Source organism: Crocodylus porosus, unplaced genomic scaffold (assembly GCF_001723895.1).
Source record: "Crocodylus porosus isolate Cpor-Errol unplaced genomic scaffold, CroPor_comp1, whole genome shotgun sequence".
Lineage (NCBI taxonomy): Eukaryota > Metazoa > Chordata > Crocodylia > Crocodylidae > Crocodylus > Crocodylus porosus.
The window spans coordinates 76,984,634-76,999,506 of NW_017728886.1; the positions used below are offsets into that span (position 1 = coordinate 76,984,634).

A 14,873-nucleotide genomic window follows, 5' to 3' on the forward strand; every position below is an offset into this window, starting at 1 on the left:
ACACACACACACACACACACACACACACACACACTTCTAAAATAAATTCACAAAAGGAAGAGACGAGGCTGAAAACAGTGTAGTACCACCTACCTCTTTTCTTGACCAGATGGCAGGAACTAGTCAAAGTAGCTTATATGGCTTTCTTTATAAACCATTAATATTTTTTATTGGAACTGCTGATGCCAATATATTATGAAAAATCCCATTGATGCTATTTTAATTAAGTTCTATCTCAGTAAAATAGGAGAAATCAGCATCCGTATATCCTAAGTTGTTACAGACAGATCATGTACAAGAACTTGTACTTTTAGACAGAGATGTATGTTCCCAAACACCCCCTCATTCCAAAGGACAATGCTCCACATGCTATGCCATGACTTGTAATACCTTTAGAGTAAGCCGTTTAATTATCAGTGCAGATTCTGAACTGGTAGACATGGGCCTCCCAACGAAGTGATAAAGAATTAGAGTGTTTGGTGAATGGTTTTGCTGTAACTGAATCCTAAAAGAACAAAAGGAGAAAAAAAATGTTTCCAATAGCCCTTATTTTGCAAATATATATATTTACCTCTTAGAAACATGACAGTAAGTTTGTCAACTGTAATGATACATATCAGCTTGGAAGTGCAGTATTTATGTAACAAAACTAATTAGATACTTAATCATCCAGTGGGCTCAAGGATGTTAACGGGGGCCCTGATGACACTAAGCATTCAGATATTAACAAACTGAATATTAAAAATTTTAAGGAATTATGTTTCCTGTAAATAGGTTTTACAGCAGCTGGTTCTAATGTGATTTCTGAATGAATTTCTATGATAAATGAATGGGATGATCCCAGATCCATGAACCTACCTGAGTAGGGGGAACTTTTAGAGATGAAATTCCCCCTTATATGTAGATGAAGGGCAGTGCTATTAGTCGCCTTTCTGACCCTCCTCCTCATTGCAGAGTCTGCTAGTTAGAAGCAGAGGTTTAGAGCTCTCCTTGGCCCTGCTCTCTGGCTTTGTTAATGGTTATGCCAATAGGATTAGCTATTTAAGTGTTATTAGACTTCACAGGCTTCCTGCCATAACTACAGCATTTTGTATCACCCTCATTTTTCCTACCATCAGTCTGATGTGCTGCTGTTCTTGCTTATAATATAATGTAAAAAAAAAAAAAAAAAGAATTTAAAATATTTTTAAAATACCATTTTGATAGAAGGAGAGATTTCCCAGAGCCTGGTCCTCCTGACACAAGGAGAGGTGGAATAGGTGCTGGTGCTGCCACTAGATCATTCAGACGTTCATAATACTGCCAACAAAACAAAATCTTAGGTACAAAGGTTCCAGTATAAACAAGATTAATATTCTGATCACCTAAAAACTAAGTACCTGCTTAACTTTTATGCACGCTAACATGTGAAGCAAGACTGAACATGTGCTTAAAAGAAACCAACAATAAAATAAGACATACGTTGTGTTGCTTTGTTTGGTTTCTCTTGTATGTTTTTTAATGGCGGGAATGTGAAAAGTGCTCAAGCCACTAAAAACTACAATTTAATACTTCTTCTAACGAAAGTTTTAATGTATTAATATAGGGAAAGATTATAGCCAGCTGGGTGAGGGTAAATTTTCAGTGCTAACAGATGTGACAAATAGCATTGGAACAGTGAAATCTAGCACAAGGCATTCATCAATTTTTCCCTCACACCTTTGAGATAAGAAAGCGCTACCATTCATTGTCCAGTTCCTCTTCTGTAAAGAACGAATAGTAGTGCTTTCTTATCTTATATGGGCGCTGTGACAATACGTACACTAAAGATTGTGTGGACCACAATACTATGATGATGGGGAAAAGGGCAGTACTCGAATGTTCTGTACTAAGTATTCCTATAGGAGTTATATATTTTTTTGGAACTAAACACTTTTATAGTCTGTAGTTTCCTATACACCAGTTAGCACAAATCCTCAGAAGACTAGCAAGACACATTCCTTACAATTTCAAGCCCAAATTAACACTTAACTCTTTAATTCTAATTTCTAAAATAAGCTAATCAAATAAAAATAGCATTCAAGTATCTCATGTGCAGCTTTCATCTGTTGGGCACAGCTGAACAGGCTATGCTAGTTTTGTCAATGTTGTACAGGGCAATCTTTGTCAGGGGGATGGACAGTTTGCTAAGCATTCACTCTCCAAATCTGATTCCTGAAGTTACATGCATCTGCTCCAGTCTCCAACACAAGGGGTCTTCACCTTAGGCCAGTCTGGAAATGCTGTTCTGAAAAAGTCTATGGGCCAAAAAGCTGTGTTTGGATACATGCACTATAAGACCAGTAGAAGCTGTCTTAGAAATTTTTTTTTTACACATCCAACGGTACTGCTATAAGAGTATATAATTGAAGCGATACACCCACAATTTGTACAGATGCAGTTATTACAGATATAAAAGATGATCAGTATGACCATATTCCTGTAAACGAGGGGGATAAACTGTATTTATACTGCTCTAAATTCATCCACACTGCAGCTGCGCTGATTTAACTTTGGGTAGAAAAACTGCACTACAAACTGAAATCACAACATGAAAGAGTGCCATCCAACTCGAGCTTTAACATCATTCCCCATCAGAGGCTTCTAACATACAGGTTCCTCTAACAATACCAATTCTATCTTTCCTATATATTATTAATTTTTGACCAGTAGTTTGGGAGGGTTTTAAGATAAAGTAGTCCAGGAAGTACTGAGCATTCATTAGTCCCCCTTCTTAATTTTGTTCTTTCTTTCACACAAAAAAGATAATCTTTTCATTATCCAGTTCTAAATATACTAAAAATAGAAGTGTTCAGATGGAGCTTTCACTTCCTCCAACAATCTGCCTGGGACTTTTCATTTAGGCTTTGGAGGATGGTATGTTACCCACCTCCTAGGCAAATACACTGGTGTGTTATCATAGTATATTTCCTCTATTGAAAAAGCAAGGTTAATTTCTTCATCAATGGCACTACAAGACAGACATAATTGGCATTATTCCCAAAAATGAAATGTCATTTGTATAATACATACAATCTCTCCAAGCCTAAGCAGTAAAAGCTTTAAAGTCTTAAAGTTATTTCCTTTCAGATAGCATTATCACTGCTCCACATAAAATAGAAAGAGGCATATTTTGATTTGTGTACACTTCTGTTCACTTACTTTCTCAAATCCAAGCTCACAAGTTGAATTAGAAGCCTGCTGGAAAGCTTCCATCTGTTCTTGTTCATCATGTGCATCCCAAAGTACATCTCCAAAATCATCTTCTTCAGGAGCAGTGGACTCCTCTTTATTCCCCAAATCCTTGTCTTCCAGTTCTGTGTTTTCATAGCCCAGTATATCCTGTATAAAAAACAAACCATATGAAGACACTGTAACTGTACTCCTTAAAAGTATTTGCTCTGATTGCCCAGGACTTTCTTGAGAAAAAAAGTGCACACTCTTGGATGTCATATGGGACCTCCATTGCAGTATAATTTGTAGCCTCTGTGGTGTGTGTCACTATAAAGTTGACATACATATATCTGACTAAACTCCGATGTGCTCTTTCTTCCCATTTTAGGTAACAGTCTATATAGATAAGTCCAACTCTACTAATGTCAACAAATTTATGCACATTCACACTAGCAAAGACTATACTTCATATAGGTCCAGGTAACTCTATACATAGAAATCTCAAGATCAGGGCCATTGGGGAGGAGGGAGGGTGCGAATCAGGGCAACCACCCCGGACCCAACGCTTTGGGGGGCTCCATAGAGCTGGGCAGAGCAGCAGCTCCGCATCCAGCCGCTTGCTCCTCCCCCCCAACCAACACTGCTAATGGCAGCAGCAGCTTCTTTGAGTCCAGGGCCTGTGGGATAGCAGTGAGGGCGGGGCCCCACATGGGCTGATTTGCCCCGCGCCCTGCACCTGCTCAGGTCAGCTGTGCGCAAGATGTTCACTTTAATCTTCCCATGACAGGGGTTACATAAAATATCATAAATCTTGAATTATTCTCATCATCTGCAACACTCTTTACTTCCAAGTATTAACACTGAAACAAAGAGAAGCTTTTAAAATCACATCATAATATCACTCATTTTGCCAACATTTACAATTTTATCATAATTCCAAGTAAGAATGGGCAAAGCTGTATTGCATCATACACTCTACCTGCTTAATGATCTTTTCCACACAGTTAGCAATTTCATATGCTCCTTCATCTACTTCTCCCATGTGATCAATGATCTGAAGGTAATGACAAAATACATATAAAGCAACTCTGAAACTGACTATACAATTTGAAGTTATTGAGATATAAACAAATCTTGTGTTCTCTCCAGAACATTAGGCACCTTTCAGAATGAAATGTACTTTAGAGGTTTATACTGTAGCACTGCAAGTTAGGATTCTTTTGAAAGTGATGCATCTCTATCATGCAAAGACTTTCTTGGCCAACTCAGTGACTAGAAACGTTTCAGGAAAATCTAAAATCCAGTACAGTTTTTCCTCTGCTCTGAGAAAGGGATCTAGAGACTGGTTTATTAAAAACTGCTTTGTTTGGTTGCTAATAAAAGGGGTGTACAACAACTTTAAGAAGACTACCAGGAAAAACTACTAAACCAAGAAACAATCCAACTCCAGAAAACTGTTCTGTTTCTGAAAATCAGTTCATACTTGTGCTATATACGACTGTTTATATGTATTTTTCCTTAAGTATCCAGTCCAGTGGTCCTCAACCTTCTTAGATTCAAAGCACTGCTTACAGAATGACCCGTCTTAGCTGTTATTTGTTTTTTGATTATGGAAAAATAATAGAACAATTCTTCTGTGGCAAAGAACTCAAAAGGACCATGACAGGTCAGAAAGTGTTTGACACCATGGATTCCTATTTGAAATTTCTGTGTTTATCTTGTGAAACATATAACTGTTTGCACATCAAACAGCGCTAATACAGCATGATACCACTAAAAGGCTCTCAAAGCAGCGTGATTTAGAATCACTGAACTAGCACAAAAGCAGGAAGAAGGGACTTTGAGTCAGATATGTTTTGTTTTGATATCTTAAAAAAAAATACATAATACTTTCTCTACATTTTAAATATACTAGGGAGTTCTCTATTGTATGTTTTTCCCTTCTCCCAAAATGATTTAAAAAACAAAAAATCTCGAAAAAAATCCAAAATTCATTTGCCGTTAAATTCTAAGGATTCCATAATACAAATAGGACAACATTCTTCTCTGTCAGCAGCCTTAAATAATTTTATTTTCAAATCTGTTTAAGCTTTCATGAAGATTCAGTCCTCAAATTCTACTGACAATTTCATAAAATACTTAAATTGGATTATCAGACACTACTTGTCTTGAATGTCCACAGCCAAGAATGTATAATTCTTTTTTTTTTTTTTAATATCTGAAGTCAGCTGGGTTTTGAAGTGATAAAGCTAGAACAAATCACAGAAACATTCTACATGTGGTACCTTTGCTTTGTTCACGTAACAAACTTGCTCGATTAACTGCTGCACAGAATCCGAGCCAACTGTGCCTTCCTCTATTCTGCGGTAAATCAAACGGGGTTTTCCTTCACGATTTTTCAAGAAGGCTTCTTCACAGTCGTCCAACAAACAGCTAGATTGGAAATCAGCATTCTTGTGCTATATTACACTGTTGTAGTAAACACTTCAAACACTGTAAGCTCTGTGGATGAGTTTCACTACAAAAGCTAAAAGGTGTGCCTTTTACAACAGAGGCAGCCAAATATTTTAACAGAGGATTTCAGGTCATAGAAGTGAAATGTTCAGCCTATCAGGAGCTTCAGCAATATAAACAATCAAGTCAAAGGCCTGTGCAAGTCAAATGGCCCATCTTAGTAACAATGCCAATTACATGTAGGAGAGCAATATTGGGTAGCATCATGTCCAGCTGCTATTGACTCCTCAACCTAACTGGCCAGCTACTCATGTGCACTTGTTCTGAAGGCTGCTCCTAGTCAACCCAAGTTTGGACCATGCCTCTGTAGCCCCAGCAAGACTACTTTGCCAATATCTCCCAGCTCAAACAATATTGCAGAAGTGAAATTCCAAGGTTCAAAGACTTTTCGTAGTATGAAACTCAGTGCTACCTAATCAAAGGTACTCTAGAATCTCAAGGCTTTTTATTTTCTAAATATGCTGAAACAGCTACTCCACACCAGTTTACTATTTTTCCTTCTAATCCCCCTTTTCTCCTTCCTTCATTGTATATAGAAAAAAAATCTCCTAAAAATGCCATTATGTGCAATAGAAATAATCATAACTGAATTCTAAAAGTATCTTTGATTCAGTATGTTTCATTCAAAGACTCACATTTCTTCTAGTAAACTATCAACAATCCATTATACAAACAGAAAGCACCATGTTGCCTGTTGTTGCAAAACATCATAGCTTTAGCAAATTAAGTCACGACAGACAAGTGTAGGATACTTAAGACCCATGAAGTTGGCCAGAAGTTCATGAGGTACTAAAAAAATATGCAAGAGAACACAAGTAATACAGGCAGGTGGATAGACAGATAAAGTGAATGAAACACACAGTAGACCTTCACATATAATTTCTAATTTCTACAATTCTATCAATATGCAAAGCAGAACACTGGTCTTAGAAAGCAAGAAATCTGCATATTATGAAGATAGCTTTTATGTTCAATTATATAAAAAAAATCTAGACGTGCAGGATAAGGGAATATTATAAAGAAAATACATTCTTTGAACGGTCTGCGCTAGTAAATCTGAAGTCTGAAGGATGGTGTATTAGAAGAGACAGCTTAAGAAATTCTGTATGTGGAAGGCTACATAGATTTTAATAAGTCATGCATTATGCATAAATTATCTGTTTCGCTTTGCCTTTCCAATCTGCAGAATGATTAACTTACCTTGGCAAAGTTGACTTCATGAGCAAAATGACTAAGAAACTTTTTTCAATTTCCCATTTTCTCACATCCTTGAATTGACTCTGATTTTCTGATGGAAAATGAACCACTTGAAAGAAGTACCCCTTTGTTTCACAGATTCTTTGAAGCTTTGGTGAGTAGTTCTAAAAACAAATATAAATTAGCCATGCTTTACCACCAATTCTACACTTCAGTAAGGACCTATTAATTAAACCCCAATTTCTTTCCTAAATATGCTTTGTTCTTTTGAAATACTTGATAAAACTCCCACTGATTTGAATGGAACCAGTGGCAGCTACAAAACCTTTTAAGAAACATTACAGAGTTTTACTGAAAAAAAATAACGAAGAGGAAGAATAGTTCATCATAATTAATTATCAATTAACGTAACTTTTGTTATGTTCTCACCCTAATGAAGATATCCACCTCTGGTTGGGTCTCATCTGTACTAATGATATAACACCTTACTGTGTTACTCCAGAGAGAGTGGGAAAACAGTGGTGTGACCTGCAATAAACTGGCAACAGCAGCATCCCAGTCATCTATAAGCAATATATAAAAACAGAGTTCACTCTGTTGTCTCAAGTGAAATTATTTTTTTCAGACATTTTTCATATGAACACTTCATATTTCATTTTATAAGCCAGATTTAAACAACATGAAGAATTATATAAACCTAGAAAAACAGAAAATATTAGAAGCATATTTAATATGTTCACACACACAGAACTTTAATGGTAAATTATTTAAAATAATGATGTGTGAAATGTATCCAGGAAGTCTGGTTAATAGCTACCCGACAAACAAACAAAATTAAATCCCCCAACAAGAAAAATGTCCATTATTATAACTGAATAATACCCAAGCAAACCCTGCATCTTCAAAATTAATTGTAAATAAACTATATTGCTAAACACTGAGGAAGCAATATGTAATGCTATTTTTCTGTTGATAAATTGCATTGTTCTCAAAGTTTGTACCCTAAGTTAATTAATCACAGAAAGCTTTAAAACTAATTCTTTGCTTCTTATTTTGTAGTCTAACATTACCAAGAGTCTCAAATTCAAATAAATTAACCTTTACAAGGAAGTAAGCCAACGTTCCAAAGCTACAGGTCCAAGGAAACTTAAAGTCAGAAAGACAAACTGCTTGAAGTCTGAATACTAACTTAAATTTATGGGGTGTCACAGACAGGAAAGCATTAGACAATGCAACCTGTGCAAAACTCCCTGTTGCAGTGCGCTCAGGTGCTTTGCACCTGAAAGCAGAGAAGGCTCAGGAGAGACCCCTAGTGGCAGGAAGAGGGAGGCTCAGCTGCCAGTCACCAGGGCTGTGCAGGTGTTGGTTGCCGAGGCAACCAGTAAAACCAGCTGACAGGAAGGGGCAAGGTTTAGCCCTTCTTAAGCCCAAGTAGGAGGCCAGGAGAGCAGGTCCTCTCCAGTGGCCGTGGGAGCAGGGACTCCCAGATATCCCCCACAAAAGATCCATGTGCTAATTAGCCCCCCATTCATGCCTGGGGACTCACCATAGGCCCAGAAATTTGACAGCAGGGGAGCAGTAGCAGAGTTAGCTGCTGCAACTATGGGTTCCCAAGCTGCTGAATTTTTGGACCTAAAAGGTAGCCCCACGAGCTGGATGACACAGCTCCGTGCACTAAATCAGGTCCACGGGCTAGAGGTTGAACACCACCAACTGCTGTGTTAGAACAACTAAAGCCTCAACAACTAGAGGCTCTTCTTGATCCTTGGGGAACTTAGTAAGAATGGACACAAAATACCTCAATGGTAAACAGCATTTATTTACAATCTGTAAATAACTTTTAGACTTGAGTAGTTAGAAAGCACCAATGTCTTACCTCTATTTATGTTTGCAAATGGTCCTTCCACGTCTATAGAACTGTGAGCAAACTCAGGCCCTCTGAAAGACTGCTGAAGTTGCATCATGCTGCCCATAGATGGCTCGCTTCCCAGTGCTCCACCAGTCCAGTATTCAGATTGGGCCCCAGTAGCTTAAAATAAATAAATACTCATTTTCACTAGCTAAACTACAATATCACACCAAATCACTGAGGTTAAAATTTGTGCTCAAGTGCCACTGAGTAAATGTCTGCCCCTTTATCAGGTTAACTCACTGCTTTTGTCTGCTATAATTCTAAAATCAGTACTTCCTCAGTGTGCATGAGAAGCGTGTTGCAACAGAAATAGGTAACAGACCACATAACATAGATCATTCACATCCACTGATTTAAAAGGTTGTCTTAGGTCACCAATAAAGATTAAAAGGAGGTATTTCATAGTCTTTTCTATTGATATTCATGCACATTTCAAAATTTACGGTCTCTGTTTAAGAAAGAATCAGAACGAAAACAGTCAAAAGATGTTGCAAGCCAAGATTCAGATTTCACCTTCTGAGCTAGATGAAATGTTCCTACCGTCTTCTTGTGCTATGCTTGGATCACTTCACTGCCAATCAATCTTTCACTTGGAAAATCCTAAATAAATCTTTCAAGAAAAGAAAAACAGAAATGCAGATCAAAAAGATTTAATAAAGAGTGTAGGGAGAGAAACTATGGAAAGTGAGAAGAAACTTGCAAGAAGAAAGGAGAAACTGCACAGAGAAGCAGTAACAGACACTGACTCATTAAAATCAGCAGGATGACTTATGACACTATAATTAAGCATGTGTGTAAGTGCTTTACACAATCATAGCATTCCAAAACATAACAAAGCTTATGCAGCTATCCCCCTTAAGGACAAATTTTTGAGGTCAAAACAGGGTCACGATGTAACATTGCTCAGATACTGGGCCTCCAAGCAGAAGTTACTGATCCTTAGGCTGCATTACATCCTTACTTAGGAAAAAAAAGGGGGCACTATTTTAGTAAAAGTGTCATATTTTAGATCAGATGCAAAGCCAGGAAACTGACAATTTTACTGAATACTTCCCACACTGTCCAATGTCACTTAAGGCATAAACAAAGATTCTGCCATCCCCACCGCTACACTGGGTTATGCTTTGTAGCTCTATACACACCTCCTGTGTCATTAGGGCCTACAGCTTTGCTCTCTGTAAATTAGTGCTTATCAACCAGGGTGTTGGGGTAAGATCCTTTGAAGAGATCCCCTGAAGGGTGCTGGAGGACATGTAAGGAGATAAACAAGAGGTGAGGAGATAGGCCACAAAGGCAGGCTCAGGCTTCAGGTTTGAGGAGATAAGCAGATAAGGGCAAGCTCAGGCTTTACCTGCCTCCCTGCCGCCATTGCCTGCCTCACCCCCCGCCCCCCACCCCATGCAAGGAGGTAAGCACTGTAATAAATACATTAGTTTTTTAAATGAGGTGCCACTCAGTTCAGAAAGTTATGAATGGGTGCACTGAGCCCAACAAGGGGTGTCTTGAGTCTAAAAAGGCTGACAACCACTGCTCTCAATACTGTTTCATAAAGGGAGCCTTTCTGATGGTCCCTAGTAATGAAATATCTACAGTTGTAATTTACAAGATTACAGCCATTCAGGTTGCTCCCCTTACATCCCAATTTGGAAAATGATGTTCCACCTACCTAAGATTCATTCGAATTCCAGCTTGGTTACTCTTGGCCCTGATGTGTTATCTACAGTCACTGTGATAAACTGAAACAGGAGGTCTAAACTGTGGGAAGGATATAAGATGACTAGAAACTCAAAATAAAAAATGAGAAACAGAAAGACTTGAAGAGGGTTAAAACTTGCTATATCTACTTCAAGTATGAGTCACTATAAATACTCCTGAAATTAGGACTTCCATTCACTTGAAAAAAAACAGACAGAAAGAGCATCTGTGTCTGTGTTCAAGTGAATGGAAGCCTCCAAGTGTTTCTGCTTCTCCTTTCTTTTTATTTTGTGTTTCTAGTCATCCAATTTATCATAGCATAATATTTATAAAAATATATAATGGATGAAAAGAGTTTACAAGGTTAAATATGTTCTTGCTTGTAAAACTTGTATTATAAACATCCACAGTCTATATTTCTTCTTTTTTATACTTTCTGGAAATTAATCAAAGATTTTTTGTTCAGTTTCTGAAAGCAGCATGTAGAACTTTTACCTGTGACTTCTGTGCAATTGTCATCTGAATCAGACTCTTCGGGATCACACACTTGGATCCCTTGGGCTTGTAGTCTCTGAAGTTTGGCTTCTAGCTCTCGTTTAGCTCTCAGCAAATCCTGAATTTCATTTTCCTTAGTTTCTCTAAAAATCTATAAAAAGAAAATGTTTGAAGTTTTAAGCCAATAGTGCCAACTGTCATGTTTTATCATGAAACTTGTGAAATTTGATGTCTGACTAAGTTCTTAGATTTACCTATTTAGATTGCATTCAAAATAGATTCTAATACTCAAAATTTCAGGGAAAAGCTTGAAACTGTGACCACAGTGCAAAGCCAAAGTTTCAGTTCTAGGAGACAAATAAAAAGAACTTGGCATTTATTTTTTTTTAATCTCATTATTTTAAGGTCTATATCACGTTTTTAAATAATTGTGGGTTTTAGCGCTGTCCACCACAAACGTAAAATGGAAAGTGACATACTTAGTTGTTAACTGATAGTTTCAAGACAGGTGATCTTCTTCAGTCAAGCTACAATTTGTTCTCAAAGCTTCCCTTTCATTCTTAATAGATTTAATATATTACTTTGCTGTGGATTGATATGTTAATTTAAAGTTGTCTAAAATAAGAAGTGAACATGTATTTTGAATGGCCCTGTATATGCAATATTACTATCACAAGCTACAGTTAAAGAGTTAAAAAGTTAAAGAGCTAAAAATAAGTTCCCAAAGAAATAAAATACTTCCGGAGCAACAAAGGGAATGCATAGACTTAATTGCAAATAGTTGGAATCAATGACCCAAGAGATACCTGCAAATCCTATGTTCAGAAACAATTTTGGTCTTATTCATCTACCAAGACATCACTTCTGTTGAAGTTGATGATATCAGTAATTCCTAAAACAGTTCAAAGAACTAAATGTACTGTTTGATTTTTTTGCTGGGAGCTTCATCAATGACAGGAAGGGAAAACCCAAAGCATCGACCTGGCAACTGATAATCTTTTCAAGTTACCTGGGGGGAAAAATGTTAAGGCTCTTACCTTCATTAACATTTTAGTAAGAAAAAGGAAAATGCCAAGAGTTGTAAAGTTCTTTTAATGAAAACTACAAATGTTAAATAGTGAAAATTACTAAGAAAAATGTTTTCCTTTTAAAAACTGCAAAGGTTTAATCCATCTGTATTTTCTTTGCCCTTCCAGGCATGACGCTAGCAAAGACTAATGTTGAACTAACACAAGTGGCAGGTCTAAGAATATGAAGCAATGATACATGAAGCAATGATCCTTCTTCACTACCTGAAGTGTTATTTTCCACTAAATCTAAACAATATTCAATGAAAGCCAGCATCTTGTTTACCTTGAATTGTCTCTTGACTTTGTCACGGTCGTGTTCAAAAGTAGCAGCTCTTTCCATGGCTTGGTATTTGGCTTCTAAAGCACTTTCTTTCTCTCTAAGTATTTTTTGGTAAGTTTTCTGAAGAGCCTGAAAACATTTAATGTATTAATATCTTGAAGAGGGAACTATCAATGTTACAAAGTTTTAGAGCATTTTTCAGCTGTAAGTTTGAGTAGCAAGTTCAGCAGGCTTGTCTCACACAGCCATCCCATACCATCTTTTGACTTCAATGAAGACCTTTGTTTTAGATTTAAAGCAGTGCAGGCCAACCTTTATGGCAGATGTGTTACATATTAAGCCTGAAGCCTTTTACAAGTGCCACTCCAATCCCCTCCCCCTGCCTGAGCTGCTGCTCTGCTTACTGCTTCTTTCCAATTTGCTGATTTGCTTTCTGCATCCTGCCCTACCTGCCACTGTGCTGCCTGTCCCCTTCCTGATCTGCTTTATGCCACAGAGAGGCTGTCTAGGCCACTTGTGCCACCCATGCCACAGATTGGCCACCCTGCTTTAAACCCAACCCAACCAGTACAACAATGCAATGTGCTCCTCCAGTGAATGAGAAACAGAATGTCCTGACAAACAGAATCCCAGTCCTTACAATGAGTCCTTTGTGAACAGAGTCCCTACATCCCAAAGGGAGCACCGCTAACTTCATTTTGATTTTGGTGGGACTTTCCCAGGCACACACATTTGCTAACGTGAAGTTCACTGCAGATTGTGGTGGTCTAAGAAAATAGCAGACAGAACTGAACCTAACCCAAAGGCAATTCTGAATGTTATTTCTGTTAAGCAACCAGAGAGTTGGTAGAAGAACTGAGCAAGCCAGCCTGATTCTCCAGAAGATGGTTTGGAAGAGGCAGAGATATAAAATAGTGATGCTCAACCTTGTTGGGTGGCAGGCTGGATGGGAATTCCCAATCCCTCCACAGGCTCAGAGCCAATGGACCCAATCTGGGACTCGGGGTAGGCTTGGTCTGGCCCCAATCCAGCTGTGCAAGGGAAGGGAGCTTGCCCAGGCCCAACCTGGCCCCATTAGGGAAGAGGGCATGACCTGGCTCTGATCTAGCCCCACAGGAGGAAGAGGCATACCTAATCCTGTGTCAGGGAGGGGCTATGGCATAGCCCCAACCTGGCCAGGCAGAAGAAAGTGGGTGTACCTTGGCCCACTTTAATCTGGAAGAAGGGGCACGGGGAAGGACAAGGGGGCATGGGCTGGCCCCAAACCAGCTACCAGGGGAGAAGAGTGCATAGCCCTGCCCCAGCCTGGCTGCACAGAGGAATGGATGTGTGGACCAGCCCCGATCTGGCCATGCAGAGGGAGACTCATGGCCCAGCTCTGATCCACCTCATGGATGTTGAGATTTTGGTAGCAGGGAACAGTGGCAGTACTGCCACCGCTCCCCCGCCACCAAATCTCTTGACCACGGGAAGCCCCACTGGCCAGGTTCCAAGGGTCCACAGGCTGCATTTGGCCCACGGGACAGAGGTCGAGCACCCCGGTATGGACTGGTTTTGGGGACTGGACTCTTAAGTAAGGCTTCACTTGGCTTTCAACTCCCAATTTCAGAAGCAATGAAGTGCTTGGACGTTTACTCGCTGCACAACTTTGGCCGCAACCCTTCTTCTCCGTGCCTCAGCTTCCCCCAGTGGAAAGTGGGAAAACCCATCTTTCTAACGCAACTGAGGACTGAAGACGAACTGTCACGTCCAGCCAAGGCAGCGGTCAACACGATTATTGGTCTCTCTGCTGCTGGAGGCTGGGACAGCGCCGTGACCGGTTTACCTGGAGCTCTGCCCGGAGCCGCTTGTTCTCCCTGTCCAGCTTGGCTTCCTTCTTCACCATGGAGGCCACCTCGTTGCTCTTGCTGACGCGGAAGATCTCATACTCTTTCTTCAGGCGCTCGTACTCAGCTGCACACTCTAGCTCCTGCACCGAGGCCGTGGATTTGAAGCTGGCCCCGATGAGGCCCCCGGGCCGTGATGCGCCCACCCGGCGTAAAGAGCTGCGCAGCAGGCGGGCTTTGGGCTTCACCTCCACTGGGATTTCGCAGGCCTCGCCGCCGCCACCACCGTAGGTGTCCTCGATCACCTCCCCGGCACCACCCGCTGGGCTCACCAGGGACGAGGCCGTCCCCATGGCTGGAGGGGAGCGTGGCCCTCACGCCTGCTGCCCCCCGGCATAGGGCTGGCAGCTGGGAGGGTGGAGGGACTTACTCAGTGGCTGGCCCAGAGCAGGGGCACCAAGACCCCTCTGGCTTTGCAGGACACCCTGGGGGCGCTGCTGAGGCGGGCACCACAGCTACCTTCCCACCTCCTGGGCAGCATGGGGCTGCCCCGACTCCGCAGCCTGAAGGGCCAGCGAGCGGCGCGGGGCGGCACCGGCGGACGAGGGAGGAAGGAAGGAGTGAGCCACGTGGGCCGCCTCCCGCCCGCCCGGAGGGGCTGCGTCTCCAGCCCCCGCCCCGCCCCGCCCCGC

General features: G+C 40.4%; 1 protein-coding gene and 1 long non-coding RNA gene across 5 annotated transcripts in view; one reads left to right on the forward strand and one right to left on the reverse strand.

Moving 5' to 3' along the window:
* Positions 1 to 14,650, reverse strand: part of NPHP3 (nephrocystin 3) — a 41,856-nt gene extending 27,206 nt beyond the window's left edge. The window contains exons 1-11 of one of the 4 annotated variants that reach the window (XM_019536872.1): positions 14,181 to 14,650; positions 12,359 to 12,484; positions 11,006 to 11,156; positions 8,780 to 8,932; positions 7,333 to 7,466; positions 6,907 to 7,067; positions 5,478 to 5,553; positions 4,172 to 4,246; positions 3,181 to 3,360; positions 1,196 to 1,299; positions 391 to 505 (exon numbers count right to left, since the gene is read on the reverse strand). In XM_019536872.1, the coding sequence (XP_019392417.1) occupies positions 391 to 505; positions 1,196 to 1,299; positions 3,181 to 3,360; positions 4,172 to 4,246; positions 5,478 to 5,553; positions 6,907 to 7,067; positions 7,333 to 7,466; positions 8,780 to 8,932; positions 11,006 to 11,156; positions 12,359 to 12,484; positions 14,181 to 14,534 (1,629 nt within the window). In that variant the 5' untranslated portion in view covers positions 14,535 to 14,650. Of the gene's footprint in view, positions 1 to 390; positions 506 to 1,195; positions 1,300 to 3,180; positions 3,361 to 4,171; positions 4,247 to 5,477; positions 5,626 to 6,906; positions 7,068 to 7,332; positions 7,467 to 8,779; positions 8,933 to 9,328; positions 9,385 to 11,005; positions 11,157 to 12,358; positions 12,485 to 14,180 lie in introns of those variants that run through there. The other 3 variants (XM_019536882.1, XM_019536863.1, XM_019536889.1) reach the window with 3 other exon arrangements.
* LOC109311347 lies at positions 6,985 to 12,369 on the forward strand. The gene is made up of 2 exons (XR_002101484.1): positions 6,985 to 7,057; positions 12,202 to 12,369. It is a non-coding gene; the product is annotated as an uncharacterized LOC109311347 (long non-coding RNA).
* Positions 14,651 to 14,873: the final 223 nt, after the last annotated feature.